At 45.7% G+C, this 20222-nt stretch overlaps 1 protein-coding gene across 3 annotated transcripts in view; it reads right to left on the bottom strand.

The window, feature by feature from the left end:
• Positions 1-18629, bottom strand: part of LOC115187616 (tubulin polymerization-promoting protein-like) — a 37656-nt gene extending 19027 nt beyond the window's left edge. The window contains exons 1-3 of one of the 3 annotated variants that reach the window (XM_029746588.1): positions 18449-18629; positions 5460-5585; positions 3128-3472 (exon numbers count right to left, since the gene is read on the bottom strand). In XM_029746588.1, the coding sequence (XP_029602448.1) occupies positions 3128-3472; positions 5460-5518 (404 nt within the window). In that variant the 5' untranslated portion in view covers positions 5519-5585; positions 18449-18629. Of the gene's footprint in view, positions 1-3127; positions 3473-5459; positions 5586-6200; positions 6952-17603; positions 17734-18448 lie in introns of those variants that run through there. The other 2 variants (XM_029746589.1, XM_029746587.1) reach the window with 2 other exon arrangements.
• Between the last annotated feature and the right edge of the window lie 1593 nt (positions 18630-20222).

Genomic DNA, 20222 nt, shown 5'->3' with positions numbered 1-20222 from the left:
CTTTTGACTCTGTTAATCACCACATCCTCATCGGCAGACTCAGTAGCCTTGGTTTCTCAAACGATTGCGTCGCCTGGTTCACCAACTAATTCTCTGATAGAGTTCAGTGTGTCAAATCGGAGGGCCTGCTGTCCGGACCTCTGGCAGTCTATGGGGGTACCACAGGGTTCAATTCTTGGGCCAACTCTTTTCTCTGTATACATCAGTGATGTCGCTCTTGCTGCTGGTGAATCTCTGATCCACCTCTACGCAGGCGACACCATTCTGTATACTTCTGGCCCTTCTTTGGACACGGTGTTAACAACCCTCCAGACGAGCTTCAATGCCATACAACTCTCCTTCCGTGGTCTCCAACTGCTCCTAAATACAAGTAAAAGTAAATGCATGCTCTTCAACAGATTGCTGCCTGCACCTGCCCGCCTGTCCAGCATCACTTCTCTGGACGGTTCTGACTTAGAATTTGTGGACAACTACAAATACCTAGGTGTCTGGTTAGACTGTAAACTCTCCTTCCAGACTCACATCAATCATCTCCAATCCAAAGTTAAATCTAGAATTGGCTTCCTATTTCGCAACAAAGCATCCTTCACTCATGCTGCCAAACTTACCCTCGTAAAACTGACCATCCTACCAATCCTCGACTTCGGCGATGTCATTTACAAAATACCCTACTCAACAAGCTGGATGCAGTCTATCACAGTGCCATCCGTTTTGTCACCAAAGCCCCATATACTACCCACCACTGCGACCTGTACGCTCTCGTTGGCTGGCCTTCGCTTCATAATCGTCGCCAAATACATTGGCTCCAGGTCATCTACAAGACCCTGCTAGGTAAAGTCCCCCCTTATCTCCGCTCACTGGTCACCATAGCAGCACCCACCTGTAGCACGCGCTCCAGCAGGTATATCTCTCTGGTCACCCCTAAAGCCAATTCCTCCTTTGGCCGTCTCTCCTTCCAGTTCTCTGCTGGCAATGACTGGAACGAACTACAAAAATCTCTGAAACTGGAAACACTTATCTCCCTCACTAGCTTTAAGCACCAGCTATCAGAGCAGCTCCCAGATCACTGCACCTGTACATAGCCCATCTATAATTGAGCCCAAACTACTACCTTTTCCCCTACTGTATTTATTTATTTAATTTATTTTGCTCCTTTGCACCATATTATTTATATTTTAACTTTGAACTTTCTTCAAATAACAAATCTACCATTCCAGTGTTTTACTTGCTATATTGTATTTACTTCGCCACCATGGCCATTTTTTGCCTTTACCTCCCTTATCTCACCTCATTTGCTCACATTGTATATAGACTTATTTTTCTACTGTATTATTGACTGTATGTTTGTTTTACTCCATGTGTAACTCTGTTTTTGTATGTTGTCGAACTGCTTTGCTTTATCTTGGCCAGGTCGCAATTGTAAATGAGAACTTGTTCTCAACTTGCCTACCTGGTTAAATAAAGGTGAAATAAAAAATAAAAAAATTACATAACTATTATATAACAGGAGGATCCTACTATCTCTCTGTATTTGTCTGCTCTCCTGGCATCTCCCCCTCTCCTCTCATCTCCCCCTCTCCTCTCATCTCCCCCTCTCCTCTCATCTCCCCTCTCCTCTCATCTCCCCCTCTCCTCTCATCTCCCTCTCCTCTCATCTCCCCTCTCCTCTCATCTCCCCTCTCCTCTCATCTCCCCTCTCCTCTCATCTCCTCCTCTCCCCCTCTCCTCTCATCTCATCTCCCCTCTCCTCTCATCTCATCTCCCCTCTCCTCTCATCTCCCCCTCTCCTCTCATCTCCCCCTCTCCTGGCATCTCCCCTCTCCTCTCCCCCTCTCCTCTCATCTCCCCCTCTCCTCTCATCTCCCCCTCTCCTCTCATCTCCTCATCTCCTCCTCTCCCCCTCTCCTCTCATCTCATCTCCCCTCTCCTCTCATCTCCTCCTCCTCTCATCTCCCCTCATCTCCTCCTCTCCTCTCATCTCCCCTCTCCTCTCATCTCCCCTCTCCTCTCATCTCCCCCTCTCCCCCTCTCCTCTCATCTCATCTCTCCTCTCATTTCCCCTCTCCTCTCATCTCCCCCTCTCCTCTCATCTCCCCCTCTCCTGGCATCTCCCCCTCTCCTGGCATCTCCCCCTCTCCTCTCATCTCCCCCTCTCCTCTCCCCCTCTCATCTCCTCCTCTCATCTCCCCCTCATCTCCCCCTCTCCTCTCATCTCCCCCTCTCCTCTCATCTCCCCCTCTCCTCTCATCTTCCCCTCTCCTCTCATCTTCCCCTCTCCTCTCCTCTCATCTCCCCTCTCCTCTCATCTCCCCTCTCCTCTCATCTCCTCATCTCCTCCTCTCCCCCTCTCCTCTCATCTCATCTCCCCTCTCCTCTCATCTCATCTCCCCTCATCTCCCCTCATCTCCTCCTCTCCTCTCATCTCCCCCTCTCCTCTCATCTCCTCCTCTCATCTCCCCTCTCCTCTCATCTCCTCCTCTCATCTCCCCTCTCCTCTCATCTCCCCTCTCCTCTCATCTCCCCTCTCCTCTCATCTCCTCCTCTCATCTCCCCCTCTCCTCTCATCTCCCCTCTCCTCTCATCTCCTCCTCTCATCTCCCCTCTCCTGGCATCTCCTCTCCTCTCTACACTCTCCTCTCCTCTCTACAATCTCCTCTCCTCTCATCTCTCCTCTCCTCTCCTCTCTACACTCTCCTCTCTACAATCTCCTCTCTACACTCTCCTCTCCTCTCTACAATCTCCTCTCCTCTCTACCCTCTCCTCTCCTCTCTACAATCTCCTCTCCTCTCTACCCTGTCCTCTCCTCTCTACCCTGTCCTCTCCTCTCTACCCTGTCCTCTCCTCTCTACCCTGTCCTCTCCACTATCTCCTCTCTCCCCCCTTTCCTCTCCTCTCTCCCCTCTCCTCCCTCCTCCCCTCCTCTCCCCAATAAGGACAAGTCAGAGCTCACAGTAGTAGTCAGCGTTTCAAATGTCAACCTAATCCCTTCATAGTGCACTACTTTTGACCAGGGCCCATAGGGTTCTGGTCAAAAGTAGTGCACTATTTAGGGAATGGGGTGACATTTGGGCTGCAAGATTTCTACTACGCCATTTGGGACACAGTCTACTAGAAAAGCTTTCCTTACTTGACTTTAGTGAAGACGATATCCACGTCCGTGAGGGTGACAGTTTTTCCGTCGATGACGCCGCAGTCCTTGCACAGCTTGGACCAGTTCTTGCCATGCATGTCCTTTCCTGTGGCACGCGTGTCGCCGTGGATGGCGAAGCGCCGGAACGACTCCTCCAGTGCGGTTATCTCCACGGGCGTCCGCGACCCTGCCCCACCCTCGCTGGTCCCGTTGGACTCGGAGGAAAGCCTTTTGGAGGCCCGGTCCTTGGACTGCTGTTCGCTGGGTGGACGCAGGGGAGTGGAGGAGATTGGAGGGTTGGTGTGCTTGGCCGTCTGAACTGTAAAATCTGCCATGCTGTCTCTGAGGAAGAGGAAAGAGACCGACACTATTAGCTGAAGAGCCAGGATGTGTGGTTTTCCTGTTTATGTGAAAACTCATGTACAGTATGTAAATCTGTAAGTATGTGGGACATAAAACCAGCTCTGTGTCTCCTGTGTTAAACCACTGTGTTAGTACAGGTGGACTGGGACATAATAAAAGCGCTGTGTCTCCTGTGTTAAACCACTGTGTTAGTACAGGTGGACTGGGACATAATAACAGCTCTGTGTCTCCTGTGTTAAACCACTGTGTTAGTACAGGTGGACTGGGACATAATTCCAGCTCTGTGTTTCCTGTGTTAAACCACTGTGTTAATACAGGTGGACTGGGACATAACAGGTCTGGAGCAGAAAAGGGGAATTCTCATCTCTATTGCATCATGCTGTGATCCTGACTGTAGGTGAAGGAGATGACTGTAGGTCAAGGAGATGACTGTAGGTCAAAGAGATGACTGTAAGTCAAAGAGATGACTGTAGGTCAAGGAGATGACTGTAGGTCAAAGAGATGACTGTAGGTCAAGGAGATGACTGTAGGTCAAGGAGATGACTGTAGGTCAAAGAGATGACTGTAGGTCAAAGAGATGACTGTAGGTCAAAGAGATGACTGTAGGTCAAAGAGATGACTGTAGGTGAAGGAGATGACTGTAGGCGAAGGAGATGACTGTAGGCGAAGGAGATGACTGTAGGCGAAGGAGATGACTGTAGGTGAAGGAGATGACTGTAGGTGAAGGAGATGGCTGTAGGTGAAGGAGATGACTGTAGATGACTGTAGGTGAAGGAGATGACTGTAGGTGAAGAAGATGACTGTAGATGACTGTAGGTCAAGGTGATGACTGTAGGTGAAGGAGATGACTGTAGGTGAAGGAGATGACTGTAGGTGAAGGAGATGACTGTAGGTGAAGGAGATGACTGTAGGTGAAGGAGATGACTGTGAAGGAGATGACTGTAGGTGAAGGAGATGACTGTAGGTGAAGGAGATGACTGTAGGTCAAGGAGATGACTGTAGGTCAAAGAGATGACTGTAGGCGAAGGAGATGACTGTAGGCGAAGGAGATGACTGTAGGCGAAGGAGATGACTGTAGGCGAAGCAGATGACTGTAGGCGAAGGAGATGACTGTAGGCGAAGGAGATGACTGTAGGCGAAGGAGATGACTGTAGGCGAAGGAGATGACTGTAGGCAAAGGAGATGACTGTAGGCAAAGGAGATGACTGTAGGTGAAGGAGATGACTGTAGGTGAAGGAGATGACTGTAGGCGAAGGAGATGACTGTAGGTGAAGTAGATGACTGTAGGTGAAGGAGATGACTGTAGGTGAAGGAGATGACTGTAGGTGAAGGAGATGACTGTAGGTGAAGGAGATGACTGTAGGTGAAGGAGATGACTGTAGGGGCAGCTCTAATCTTGTTCATCAGACCCTACGGGCCATGCACTATGTAGAGAATAGGGTCCCATTTTGGACAAGGGCTTAGCCTGGGGACAATGTTAGGACAGCTGTACAGATAGCTGTAGTGGTTTGACTTGGGTCCTCTTGTTCCCCTGTGAAAACACACTGTCTCTAACCCAAGGCTTGTTTCATTGGCTCTGGTTCTCTCTCTCTCTCACCGCTAACTCAGTGTGCTAGCTGGAGGCTGGAGGCAGGAGGCTGGAGGCAGAGCTTTAGCTCAGCTAGTTGTCAGTGGTGTGAGCCCAGGCTGACTGTGAATGGGCAGATGTCGTAAGTGTTCTGGCATGGAGGTGATGATTATTAATAGATCTCTGGTATTCAAGAGCAGACACACACACACACACACACACACACACACACACACACACACACACACACACAGCCAGTATTTCTACTGTTTCAAACTGCTGTGTTTCACTGTGATCGTGAGGTGATAGAACAGTTTAGAGAGAGGCAGACTGATTGAAGAAATGTTGGGCATTGATGATGATACAACAGCATATTCAGAGTTATCTGTGACTACTTACCTTAGTTCAGCCAGCTTTGGGTCAGCCAGCTTTGGGTCAGCCAGCTTTGGGTCAGCCATGGCGCTGCAGTAGTTGATTTCCCCCACTACACTGCTTGGACTAGGTGGCTCTCTTAGTTTCTTTGTGCTGTGAAAAAGATTCAATGAACATTGAAAGTGACCGTGATGTTCACAGTCTTTCTCTCTATGTGTGTGTGTGTGTGTGTGTGTGTGTGTGTGTGTGTGTGTGTGTGTGTGTGTGTGTGTGGACAAGAACGAAAGTGGAAAAAGTGATAGCCCATTGTTCATCAAAGTCTGAAAGCAAAGTGCAAAGTACGGGACTGTGAGTGCTCCTACTGTTATTATGCTCCTACTTTCACATTGTGAGGGCTTCAGACTTATTAATCACCCTTCTTCTACTGTCCACATATTTATGACCCATCCAGTGATAACAACCACGTCCCAAACGGCACCCTATTCCCTATATAGGATACTACTTACCCATAAGGCTCTGGTCAAAAGTAGTGCACTATATAGGGAATAGGGTGCCATTTGGGATGAAGACATATTTCATTATGTACTTGGCACCAAATCCAAAGCACTAAACTAGTAATAGCATGTCAATACAAATAACACCTTATAGTGTAACCTAAATACTTCTAGTTTAGATTAAAAACAAATACATACCGTATTGTTCAGTAATCAGTATTACAGTTAAAACCCTAACAGACAACAAAGTCATGTCCTGCCACAGCTGTCTTACCTCCTGTTTCTCATTTCTTCACCCCAACTGATAAAACCTGACTGCCTTCCTTTTTAAAGGCTGGCTATAGCCGAGCCCCTCTCCTGTTAAGGGCTTGTTTTACAACAGTCTTTCTCTGGCTGCGTCCCAAAAGTAATGCACTATACAGAACAGGGTGCCGTTTGGGACACAGCCTCTCTCTCCAGATGCTTTCAGTCAGTCTGAGGAGCGGGAGCCCTCTTCAAACACATCATCGTCATCACCATTTGTGTCTACACACAGCAAGACAAGCGGCATTCAGATAAACACGGCATAAAACACTCCTGGATCACAGATCACATCTACATTAATAAAGACACACACAGGTATTTTATTCCATGTTACACGTCTCATTTAAATACCTTGTGTAGATTTTAAAAGAGTAACCAATGACAGGTATCAGATTTTCAACAAAGCTTTGTTTTAGAAAGATACTGATGACTTACTGATAATGTTGTACCACTGAAGTAAATAAGGACTGCGCTCACCAAGTCGTTCCCATGGTGAACTACAGTAACCACTCAGCAGCCTCGCAGAACCCGTGTTGCCATGGCAAAGTACACCACAGCAAAGTCCCCCCCCACACACGCAGCTTGTCAGTTCTGACTGCTCCCAGACAGCAGTTCTGTTATCTATCTAGAGGTCCAGAATACGGACAGACAACTTTTATATTCCAGAAGATTTAAACTTCTTCTCCAACTGATTTCAACTGTCACTCTAATTTTCAAAAATATAGAGGAGTGAAGACTGGATAGTTGTTGTCATTCAATGCACCCCCAGCCTCCTTCAGCACTACATGGGTGGTACGGCACCATGGGTGGCAAAACAGGGGTTTTGTTTACAAGACACAGCTTCAAATCAAGCACATAAATGAACTCTAAGTACAGAAAACCCCAGATGGACCCTGAGTAAGGGCATTACGTTTCACAGGTCCATTCTTACAGGGAAAACAAGCGATAATTAATGTCTATCAATCATGTCATTGAGAACGAGGGACACTGGGGAGCCATTGTGACAGCACTATGACAGCTCTGTCTGGCTCTGAGTCCCATGGCCGTCTCTTCACACATACACACATGGTGGGTGACGTCGCTGGGTGCTACCGTTGGTGTTAGGGGGGTTGAGGTGCTGGCATGGGTCGTCCAGGACTCTGGCCAATACAGTATCCCAAATGACACCCTATTCCCTATATAGTGCATGACTTAGTGTTGACTATGGCCAATAGAGCTCTGGTCTAAAGTAGTGCACTATATAGGGCCCTGGTGAAAAGTAGTACACTATACGTATATGGAATAGGGTGACTTTTGGGACTTCTTAAGTTAACTGTTACAGCTCAAACTTAGAGATCTAACTTGGTAAGTATTTGAACAGTTACCCTTGAAACCTAAACAGATCTAGTGACCAACTATTCAACTACTGAACTCCCAACTTCAGGAATAAACAAAGAACTGTATTATAGAGTACACATAAAGAGTTTAACAGCTTCTCTCTTCCACACATGAATAAAACAAGTGACATGACCAAGCATTTCGCTACACCCGCAATAACATCTGTTAAATATGTGTATGTGACCAATAACATCTGTTAAATATGTGTATGTGACCAATAACATCTGTTAAATATGTGTATGTGACCAATAACATCTGTTAAATATGTGTATGTGACCAATAACATCTGTTAAATATGTGTATGTGACCAATAACATCTGTTAAATATGTGTATGTGACCAATAACATCTGTTAAATATGTGTATGTGACCAATAACATCTGTTAAATATGTGTATGTGACCAATAACATCTGTTAAATATGTGTATGTGACCAATAACATCTGTTAAATATGTGTATGTGACCAATAATATCTGTTAAATATGTGTATGTGACCAATAACATCTGTTAAATATGTGTATGTGACCAATAACATCTGTTAAATATGTGTATGTGACCAATAACATCTGTTAAATATGTGTATGTGACCAATAACATCTGTTAAATATGTGTATCTGACCAATAACATCTGTTAAATATGTGTATCTGACCAATAACATCTGTTAAATATGTGTATGTGACCAATAACATCTGTTAAATATGTGTATGTGACCAATAACATCTGTTAAATATGTGTATGTGACCAATAACATCTGTTAAATATGTGTATGTGACCAATAACATCTGTTAAATATGTGTATGTGACCAATAACATCTGTTAAATATGTGTATGTGACCAATAACATCTGTTAAATATGTGTATGTGACCAATAACATCTGTTAAATATGTGTATGTGACCAATAACATCTGTTAAATATGTGTATGTGACCAATAACATCTGTTAAATATGTGTATGTGACCAATAACATCTGTTAAATATGTGTATGTGACCAATAACATCTGTTAAATATGTGTATGTGACCAATAACATCTGTTAAATATGTGTATGTGACCAATAACATCTGTTAAATATGTGTATGTGACCAATAACATCTGTTAAATATGTGTATCTGACCAATAACATCTGTTAAATATGTGTATATGACCAATCAAATGTGATATCCCAGCATTCCAGCTACTAGTGGTACAGGACCTTGGATGATCTATGTGAAACTTTCACACAATCTTGTTTCAGCTTGTATCCTGCCAAACAAGACTTTCCCAGCAAATTCACTCCACTTTCTCTGGAACCATCTACATGTACTGACAGACTTGACTTCCCTCCGTGCACATACTTGTGTTTGTGGAAGCCTTTAGGCTGTTTATTTACTGTGGCACCCTCATCCCTACGATAGAGTGCTCTGTGGCACCCTCATCCCTACAATAGAGTGCTCTGTGACACCCTCATCCCTACGATAGAGTGCTCTGTGACACCCTCATCCCTACGATAGAGTGCTCTGTGACACCCTCATCCCTACGATAGAGTGCTCTGTGACACCCTCATCCCTACGATAGAGTGCTCTGTGACACCCTCATCCCTACGATAGAGTGCTCTGTGACACCCTCATCCCTACGATAGAGTGCTCTGTGACACCCTCATCCCTACGATAGAGTGCTCTGTGGCACCCTCATCCCTACGATAGAGTGCTCTGTGACACCCTCATCCCTACGATAGAGTGCTCTGTGACACCCTCATCCCTACGATAGAGTGCTCTGTGACACCCTCATCCCTACGATAGAGTGCTCTGTGACACCCTCATCCCTACGATAGAGTGCTCTGTGACACCCTCATCCCTACGATAGAGTGCCCTGTGACCCCCTCATCCCTACGATAGAGTGCTCTGTGACACCCTCATCCCTACGATAGAGTGCTCTGTGGCACCCTTTGTGCCCTGACAACTATTTCAGTTGATGTGACAAAACAAGCTAGTGTAGAGAATCATTCTACCATCTAAACCGCTGTGAAATATATTTTCAATAAACAAAAATATTGTATTTTCAGCTGTTTGAAACTGGTGTACAAAACCTAAAGTAAAAGATGCAAAAATGAAAGTTAAGAAGGAGAAGCTCACATAGAACAAATCTACCGCTTCTTAGACTTGCTTTCAAAAAGCATGACAGATCTATAACACACATTTCTATGTGAATTTGGTCGGGTCACCCAAAAAGGAACATATTGCAGCTTTAAGTCTCATTTAGTCCATGGCTGTGAATACAGAATATATTATTACCTTACATTTTAGTAAACATGTTATGATTGTCCTGTGTGGCTCAGTTGGTAGAGCATGGTGTTTGCAACACCAGGGTTGTGGGTTCGATTCCCATGGGGGACCAGTATGGAAATAAATGTATGAAATGTATGTATTCACTACTGTAAGTCGCTCTGGATAAGAGTGTCTGCTAAATGACTAAAATGTAAATGTAAAAAATGATTGGAAGATCATATGATTGATGATGATTGGATTACAGTGATGAATCTATTACATCAATTATAAAGGTCAGAAATGACAGTTGGTGTGGCTTGGATCTAACAGAGGATTTCATTACTGTATATGAAAGGTTAATTACCATGGCATTAACCAGGCACTGGGCATAGTAACCCCCAACAGTGTGGCGTATAGTCCATACTGACACATTGGCCAGATAGTCTGTAGTACGGTCTTCTCTCTGTCTTAGGCCTGCCTGTTTCCTGTCCCACTACAAAGGAAAAAAACCATTTGGTTAAGTCCAGATCTCAAGAGATAAATCAGTGACTGGATGACTGCCTGCTTACATATACTCTCCTTCTGGCCATGCATTGCTGCTTACAGATGACTGCTTTACTATAGAAACTGGCCCATTTTGAACTCTGCTATTAATAGCAACACAACATGCCATGGTAAGAACATTCTATCTGTTCTTAAGAGAGGGGGAATAGTCAGCACAAGACAATAAGCAGACAGCCAATCGTAAAAATTATGAGAATACCACACACTTAACAACAATGAGGTGTGTGTGTGTGTGTGTGTGTGAGTGAGTGAGCGAGTGCATGTTTGCTTGTGAGCGGGCACCCTTGTGTTTGTTTTATTCAAGCATTCATGAGTGCCTGTGTGTGTGTTTGTGTGTGTTTGTGTGTCCCTCCCTGACTGGGCATGCTGTGGTGAACCCATCTGCTCTCCATCTAGATCAGTCCCAGCCAGCCAAATGCTCTTGAATGTGGCCTTGTCAGCCAATCAGAACAGAATGTGTGGTACAATGCCACCATGACCCCTAGTCTACCCAGTTCTATATCACCATGATCCCTAGTCTACCCAGTTCTATACCACCATGACCCCTAGTCTACCCAGTTCTATATCATCATGACCCCTAGTCTACCCAGTTCTATACCACCATGACCCCTAGTCTACCCAGTTCTATACCACCATGACCCCTAGTCTACCCAGTTCTATATTATCATGACCCCTAGTCTACCCAGTTCTATACCACCATGACCCCTAGTCTACCCAGTTCTATACCACCATGACCCCTAGTCTACCCAGTTCTATACCACCATGACCCCTAGTCTACCCAGTTCTATACCACCATGACCCCTAGTCTACCCAGTTCTATACCATCATGACCCCTAGTCTACCCAGTTCTATACCACAATGACCCCTAATCTACCCAGTTCTATATCACCATGACCCCTAGTCTACCCAGTTCTATACCACCATGACCCCTAGTCTACCCAGTTCTATATCACCATGACCCCTAGTCTACCCAGTTCTATACCATCATGACCCCTAGTCTACCCAGTTCTATACCACCATGACCCCTAGTCTACCCAGTTCTATATCACCATGACCCCTAGTCTACCCAGTTCTATATCACCATGACCCCTAGTCTACCCAGTTCTATACCACCATGACCCCTAGTCTACCCAGTTCTATACCACCATGACCCCTAGTCTACATCACCATGACCCCTAGTCTACCCAGTTCTATATCACCATGACCCCTAGTCTACCCAGTTCTATACCACCATGACCCCTAGTCTACATCACCATGACCCCTAGTCTACCCAGTTCTGTACCACCATGACCCCTAGTCTACCCAGTTCTATACCATCATGACCCCTAGTCTACCCAGTTCTATACCATCATGACCTCTAGTCTACCCAGTTCTATACCACCATGACCCCTAGTCTACCCAGTTCTATACCACCATGACCCCTAGTCTACATCACCATGACCCCTAGTCTACCCAGTTCTATATCACCATGACCCCTAGTCTACCCAGTTCTATACCACCATGACCCCTAGTCTACCCAGTTCTATACCATCATGACCCCTAGTCTACATCACCATGACCCCTAGTCTACATCACCATGACCCCTAGTCTACCCAGTTCTATACCACCATGACCCCTAGTCTACCCAATTTTATACCACCATGACCCCTAGTCTACCCAGTTATATACCACCATGACCCCGAGTCTACCCAGTTCTATACCACCATGACCCCTAGTCTACCCAGTTCTATATCACCATGACCCCTAGTCTACCCAGTTCTATACCATCATGACCCCTAGTCTACCCAGTTCTATATCACCATGACCCCTAATCTACCAAGTTCTATACCACCATGACCCCTAGTCTACCCAGTTCTATACCACCATGACCCCTAGTCTACCCAGTTCTATATCATCATGACCCCTAGTCTACCCAGTTCTGTACCACCATGACCCCTAGTCTACCCAGTTCTGTACCATCATGACCCCTAGTCTACCCAGTTCTATACCACCATGACCCCTAGTCTACCCAGTTCTATACCACCATGACCCCTAGTCTACCCAGTTCTATACCACCATGACCCCTAGTCTACCCAGTTCTATACCACCATGACCCCTAGTCTACCCAGTTCTATACCACCATGACCCCTAGTCTACCCAGTTCTATACCATCATGACCCCTAGTCTACATCACCATGACCCCTAGTCTACCCAGTTCTATACCACCATGACCCCTAGTCTACCCAGTTCTACACCACCATGACCCCTAGTCTACCCAGTTCTATACCACCATGACCCCTAGTCTACCCAGTTCTATACCACCATGACCCCTAGTCTACCCAGTTCTATACCACCATGACCCCTAGTCTACATCACCATGACCCCTAGTCTACCCAGTTCTATACCACCATGACCCCTAGTCTACCCAGTTCTACACCACCATGACCCCTAGTCTACCCAGTTCTATACCACCATGACCCCTAGTCTACCCAGTTCTATACCACCATGACCCCTAGTCTACCCAGTTCTATACCACCATGACCCCTAGTCTACCCAGTTCTATACCACCATGACCCCTAGTCTACATCACCATGACCCCTAGTCTACCCAGTTCTATACCACCATGACCCCTAGTCTACCCAGTTCTATATCACCATGACCCCTAGTCTACCCAGTTCTATACCATCATGACCCCTAGTCTACCCAGTTCTATACCACCATGACCCCTAGTCTACCCAGTTCTATACCACCATGACCCCTAGTGTACCCAGTTCTGTACCACCATGACCCCTAGTCTACCCAGTTCTATACCACCATGACCCCTAGTCTACCCAGTTCTATACCACCATGACCCCTAGTCTACCCAGTTCTATACCATCATGACCCCTAGTCTACATCACCATGACCCCTAGTCTACCCAGTTCTATACCACCATGACCCCTAGTCTACCCAGTTCTACACCACCATGACCCCTAGTCTACCCAGTTCTATACCACCATGACCCCTAGTCTACCCAGTTCTATACCACCATGACCCCTAGTCTACCCAGTTCTATACCACCATGACCCCTAGTCTACATCACCATGACCCCTAGTCTACCCAGTTCTATACCACCATGACCCCTAGTCTACCCAGTTCTACACCACCATGACCCCTAGTCTACCCAGTTCTATACCACCATGACCCCTAGTCTACCCAGTTCTATACCACCATGACCCCTAGTCTACCCAGTTCTATACCACCATGACCCCTAGTCTACCCAGTTCTATACCACCATGACCCCTAGTCTACATCACCATGACCCCTAGTCTACCCAGTTCTATACCACCATGACCCCTAGTCTACCCAGTTCTATATCACCATGACCCCTAGTCTACCCAGTTCTATACCATCATGACCCCTAGTCTACCCAGTTCTATACCACCATGACCCCTAGTCTACCCAGTTCTATACCACCATGACCCCTAGTGTACCCAGTTCTGTACCACCATGACCCCTAGTCTACCCAGTTCTATACCATCATGACCCCTAGTCTACATCACCATGACCCCTAGTCTACCCAGTTCTGTACCACCATGACCCCTAGTCTACCCAGTTCTATACCACCATGACCCCTAGTCTACCCAGTTCTATATCATCATGACCCCTAGTCTACCCAGTTCTATACCATCATGACCCCTAGTCTACCCAGTTCTACACCATCATGACCCCTAGTCTACCCAGTTCTATACCATCATGACCCCTAGTCTACCCAGTTATATACCACCATGACCCCTAGTCTACCCAGTTCTATACCAACATGACCCCTAGTCTATCCAGTTCTATACCACCATGACCCCTAGTCTACCCAGTTCTATATCACCATGACCCCTAGTCTACCCAGTTCTATACCACCATGACCCCTAGTCTACCCAGTTCTATATCATCATGACCCCTAGTCTACCCAGTTCTATACCACCATGACCCCTAGTCTACCCAGTTCTATCACCATGACTCCTAGTCTACCCAGTTCTATACCACCATGACCCCTAGTCTACCCAGTTCTATACCACCATGACCCCTAGTCTACCCAGTTCTATATCATCATGACCCCTAGTCTACCCAGTTCTATATCATCATGACCCCTAGTCTACCCAGTTCTATACCACCATGACCCCTAGTCTACCCAGTTCTATATCATCATGACCCCTAGTCTACCCAGTTCTATATCACCATGACCCCTAGTCTACCCAGTTCTATATCACCATGACCCCTAATCTACCCAGTTCTATATCACCATGACCCCTAGTCTACCCAGTTCTATATCATCATGACCCCTAGTCTACCCAGTTCTATACCACCATGACCCCTGCCATACCATGCCATGTCTACCGCCTGGTCCAAGATCATAATGTGGTATTCTGGTCCCAGATCATTAGGTGTCAGCCTGGTCCCAGATCATTAGGTGGTAGCCTGGTCCCAGATCATTATGTGGCAGCCCGGTCCCAGATCATTATGTGGTATTCTGGTCCCAGATCATTATGTGGTAGCCTGGTAAGATCATTATGTGGCAGCCTAGTCCCAGATCATTAGGTGGCAGCCTGGTCCCAGATCATTATGTGGCAGCCTGGTCCCAGATCATTATGTGGTATTCTGGTCCCAGATCATTATGTGGTATTCTGGTCCCAGATCATTATGTGGTATTCTGGTCCCAGATCATTATGTGGTATTCTGGTCCCAGATCATTATGTGGTATTCTGGTCCCAGATCATTATGTGGTATTCTGGTCCCAGATCATTATGGGGTAGCCTGGTCCCAGCTCTAACTAGCACTGCCAATCCCATACATAAAGCAACATAGATCTGGGCCCAGGCTACATTGACAGAAGGCTAAAAACACACTATCCTGAGTCTGTCAGTCTTCACTAGAGCACCAGCAATCTGAGTCCCAGTCCGCCATTGTACCACTAACCCGAGTACACCAGTCAGACAACAACTCTTGCCTGTGTATACAGCTCTACCAAACCTCTCTACCACATCCAGGTAGTCAGTCTGCCATGGTGACACTCTTGGTCACCCAGTCTTACACAGGGCTCTACGCTGACCTATTTTACAAGGAACATGTGTGCAACCTAAATGTATGCTCACACAAATATGAGGTAATAAAGCTAGAATCCTTAATTTTTTTAAATTAAAATTCCAGGTGACACAGCAAAATATTTAGGCGCATAACCCTCCTCCCCTCCATCCATCCATATATCCCAGAGTGCATTACACCATCACCCTACTGGCCCATGGGTCTGAAGTCACTCACTGTTGTTGGTCTGTGTCTCTTGCTGCAGTTTGTTAGGGCAGGGAATTGCCAGGGACATCACAATATGATTTTATCACCATACTTAGGTGCTGACTGCGTTCTCATGATTACATACATATTGGGATTTGATGTTCCAAACATATTGCTCACCATGTCTGCTGCAGAGAGACAAGAGAGAGCCATGAGAAAAGTAGTGTTGATCAGTTAGGGAAATGAAAGTGCTGAAAACATGTTGGCTCACTATTTAAGAAGAAGATGGAGAACAAGCTGTAGGAGTAAAATACTGGAGTTTTGGCTCAGGTACAGCCGACTAGCATTAGCTAACGCCACCTACAGTAACAAACAAAAGTCAATCTTTTTTACAAATCGATACTTGGAGTCAAATATCGATATAATATTGTATAAAAATAATATTGCGAAATGTAACTATCGATTTCTTCCCCATCACTAGAGTTTGTGTCTCCGTCCCCCCTCCCTCCGTCCCCCCTCTGGTGTCAGACACAGATGTATTGTGCTTCAGAAACAATATGTTAGACTATATCTCTGCTCAGTTGTTATTGTGGTCATAACAACAAGCCATATTAAGATACAAGGCAGAGTAATGAAAGAGAGGATCCTTATTCAACCCCATTGGCTGAATGATCCCAATGAGAGCAGCAGTGGTCCTGTCTGTCATGGAGAGAGGCCTGGGCTGTGACTCAAATGCTACCTTATTCCCTATGCAGTACACTACATGGGCTCTGGTCAAAAGTAGTGCACTATATAGGGAATAGGGTGCCATTTGGGATGTGCAGCCCTGTTCATCCGACAGCACTGAGTGGAAGGTGTTGAACTTCAACAGGAATGCAGAACAAAGTGGGCTCCCTTTGACATACTACTGTACACACCAGTCAATTGTGGAAACTGTAACCACATTTTTTCATTGATATCACTCGGCTGGGAGAGGCAAAGTTTAACATTTAAAAAACTAAAACATTTCAAAATGTAGCGGGCTGATAAGATACAGACAGCGTCCTCTAATTACTAATCATCAATGACACCAACAATTACCTGAATGATTTAAGAGGACTACAAGAGCTGAATTTCTCTGGCCTTTTTTACATCTTTGTGGGGGAAAGAGTGGGGAGTTTTTTCATGTTGGATAAGTGGTGAAAGGTAGGAGAGAGCAGGCTTAAAGAGCAGTCGTCCGGATTCAAACCCATGCTGACAGCGGTACATCGTACATGTGTTCCAGAGGAGGAGGCTTAAAGCTTAGACTACTAGACCACCCCTTTGGCTTTTATCACTGACCATGCAGACTTTCACTTTCATAATGTGGCTTTTTACCAAAAACATATCCTTTCATAAGTCCACCCTGTCCTTAATATGACTCATTTACATCGTGAGGGTAATTGTTTATGACTGGATCCAGTGGCTCTCGGACCAGAGTGCACTGCAACCTAGAGCCAAGAGAGAAATCTGGGGCATAGTCAGTGGGTGACTGCGTTCTCTCCTCATGCGTACCTAATACAACATATGGCGATAAACAAGGCTAACGCACATGTAAAGCAGAAGTGCTATGAACAAAATACTGGGCCATTTATTTGTAGAATCTGACCTACGTTTGCAATTAGGTCAACGTTTTAATTACAGTAGTGCTTTACTTATATACTGCTTGAGTCCGACAAAAGTAAAGACTGATTGGCAAATGCTCTCATTTAACTCTCTGACTGTGAAACACTAGATACTGTATGTAAGCCCAACGCATGTAGTGCTGCCTGCCAAGCACCGGTCATTTCCATTAACATACATGACCAGATCATCATGTTACAAGATATAGGTAGAATCCTTGACGCAATAAAATCGACGTACGCCTAAAGAGTATAGAAACAGAATACACAAGGAAGATAAGTGTGTAAGTGGGATTCATGCATCCTTACGGTAGTTTGTATGTATGAGAATATTATCATTCCAAAAAGGCTTCCTGCAACTATTTTCCCTTCTAGGCTGTCCAGGCTACATTATGTAACAATCCTGCTTTAGAAGGCAGGGTTCGATACAAAGGATCTGTCCTACAGTTTCAAGAGGATCTCCTATGCCATTACGGACCTTGACCTCTTGACAGAGGTAGTAGGGAGAAGGTAACAACAACACATGTAAAATGTCGGGACAACAAGCGACATAAACTATACTATGGTTTTGTTTAAGTTGACAGTATGGAAGTTGTATAATGCAGTATGGGCATAGTTCATGCGCGAGACTGGTTACATAAACTTGCAAATGTGCAGAGATTCATGCTCCAGTAGTGGTCTCTGGAATAGTCCACAGTGGCACGTGACCATTGTTATTGTGACCATGCACAGGCTGCAGTCGCCGCTCTTCTATTGCCACTTGCCAGTGCATAACGCAATACCTGGCAATACATTGAATATGCGTATACACTATTGACAGCGTCTACAATTCAGTAAACGATACACCATTATGCAATGCATAATTCTAGAACCAAACGGCGTAAAAGACCAGTGCTTTCAAATGAGGGAAAAACGAAAGCATATTTGACAATCAAGCGACTTCCTGCATATAATGCACAACATCATTTAGTGGTCAATGAAATATTGAAATACATTTACATTTGTTGCTATCAATTTGATATTTATAAAAAGGCATTGAACCCGACTGTGTCAGTGTCAAAATAAACGCACACCAAAACAAATAAACTGTCAACATCAATAGCTGTTCTTTTGCCAAAAAACATTTAACCGCATCTGTAAAATAACACATTTACCTGATATCTCAATCCTTCTCCAATCCACTGTTCTTTGTTGTCAATTCCACAAAATCATAACTGCACGTCGAGGAATGTTGGAGGTTGAAAGAACGTTGCCAACACTATATTCTCCCGCTATATAGAATCTCAAATGCCTGTCTGCTGTTCGCCTCCCAGAAAGAAATGCGGGGAGAAATCCAGGCCACTGATTGGCTGCCGCACTCCTACCACTCGTGTAAACATCAATCTTTTCTCATGAAGGTGATGGAGAACGTTGTTTTGTTTTATCCTTAATTGGATAAGTGAATTCTTTCCGTTCCGTGGGAATCTCTGTTCTGTCATGCTCTTTTGCAGTATGGCGTATTCGGGGGGGCTTCTAAAACATCTATCAAAGGTTAGATCAGCCAGTGAGGTAATTGTACTTTCATCTGTATTAGCTGCTGCTATTCAATCAATTGTACCCACATCCAATAATGTAATACTTCAGAATATATACTGCTCAAAAAAATAAAGGGAACACTAAAATAACACATCCTAGATCTGAATGAATGAAATAATCTTATTAAATACTTTTTTGTTTACATAGTTGAATGTGCTGACAACAAAATCACACAAAAATAATCAATGGAAATCCAATTTATCAACCCATGGAGGTCTGGATTTGGAGTCACACTCAAAATTAAAGTGGAAAACCACACTACAGGCTGATCCAACTTTGATGTAATGTCCTTAAAACAAGTCAAAATGAGGCTCAGTAGTGTGTGTGGCCTCCACGTGCCTGTATGACCTCCCTACAACGCCTGGGCATGCTCCTGATGAGGTGGCGGATGTTCTCCTGAGGGATCTCCTCCCAGACCTGGACTAAAGCATCCGCCTACTCCTGGACAGCCTATGGTGCAACGTTGCGTTGGTGGATGGAGCGAGACATGATGTCCCAGATGTGCTCAATTGGATTCAGGTCTGGGGAACGGGCGGGCCAGTCCATGGCATCAATGCCTTCCTCTTGCAGGAACTGCTGACACACTCCAGCCACATAAGGTCTAGCATTGTCTTGCATTAGGAGGAACCCAGGGCCAACCGCACCAGCATATGGTCTCACAAGGGGTCTGAGGATCTCATCTCGGTACCTAATGGCAGTCAGGTTACCTCTGGCGAGCACATGGAGGGCTGTGCGGCCCCCCAAAGAAATGCCACCCCACACCATGACTGACCCACCGCCAAACCGGTCATGCTGGAGGATGTTGCAAGCAGAAGAACGTTCTCCACGGCGTCTCCAGACTCTCACGTCTGTCACATGTGCTCAGTGGTAACCTGCTTTCATCTGTGAAGAGCACAGGGCGCCAGTGGCGAATTTGCCAATCTTGGAGTTCTCTGGCAAATGCCAAACATCCTGCACGGTGTTGGGCTGTAAGCACAACCCCCACCTGTGGATTTCGGGCCCTCATACCACCCTCATGGAGTCTGTTTCTGACCATTTGAGCAGACACATGCACATTTGTGGCCTGCTGGAGGTCATTTTGCAGGGCTCTGGCAGTGCTTCTCCTGCTCCTCCTTGCACAAAGGCGGAGGTAGCGGTCCTGCTGCTGGGTTGTTGCCCTCCTACGGCCTCCTCCACGTCTCCTGATGTACTGGCCTGTCTCCTGGTAGCGCCTCCATGCTCTGGACACTACGCTGACAGACACAGCAAACCTTCTTGCCACAGCTCGCATTGATGTGCCATCCTGGATGAGCTGCACTACCTGAGCCACTTGTGTGGGTTGTAGACTCTGTCTCATGCTACCACTAGAGTGAA

This window comes from Salmo trutta, unplaced genomic scaffold (assembly GCF_901001165.1).
Source record: "Salmo trutta unplaced genomic scaffold, fSalTru1.1, whole genome shotgun sequence".
Lineage (NCBI taxonomy): Eukaryota > Metazoa > Chordata > Actinopteri > Salmoniformes > Salmonidae > Salmo > Salmo trutta.
Note: the sequence above shows the minus strand (reverse complement) of the source record. Positions and strands in the feature narration are given on the sequence as shown.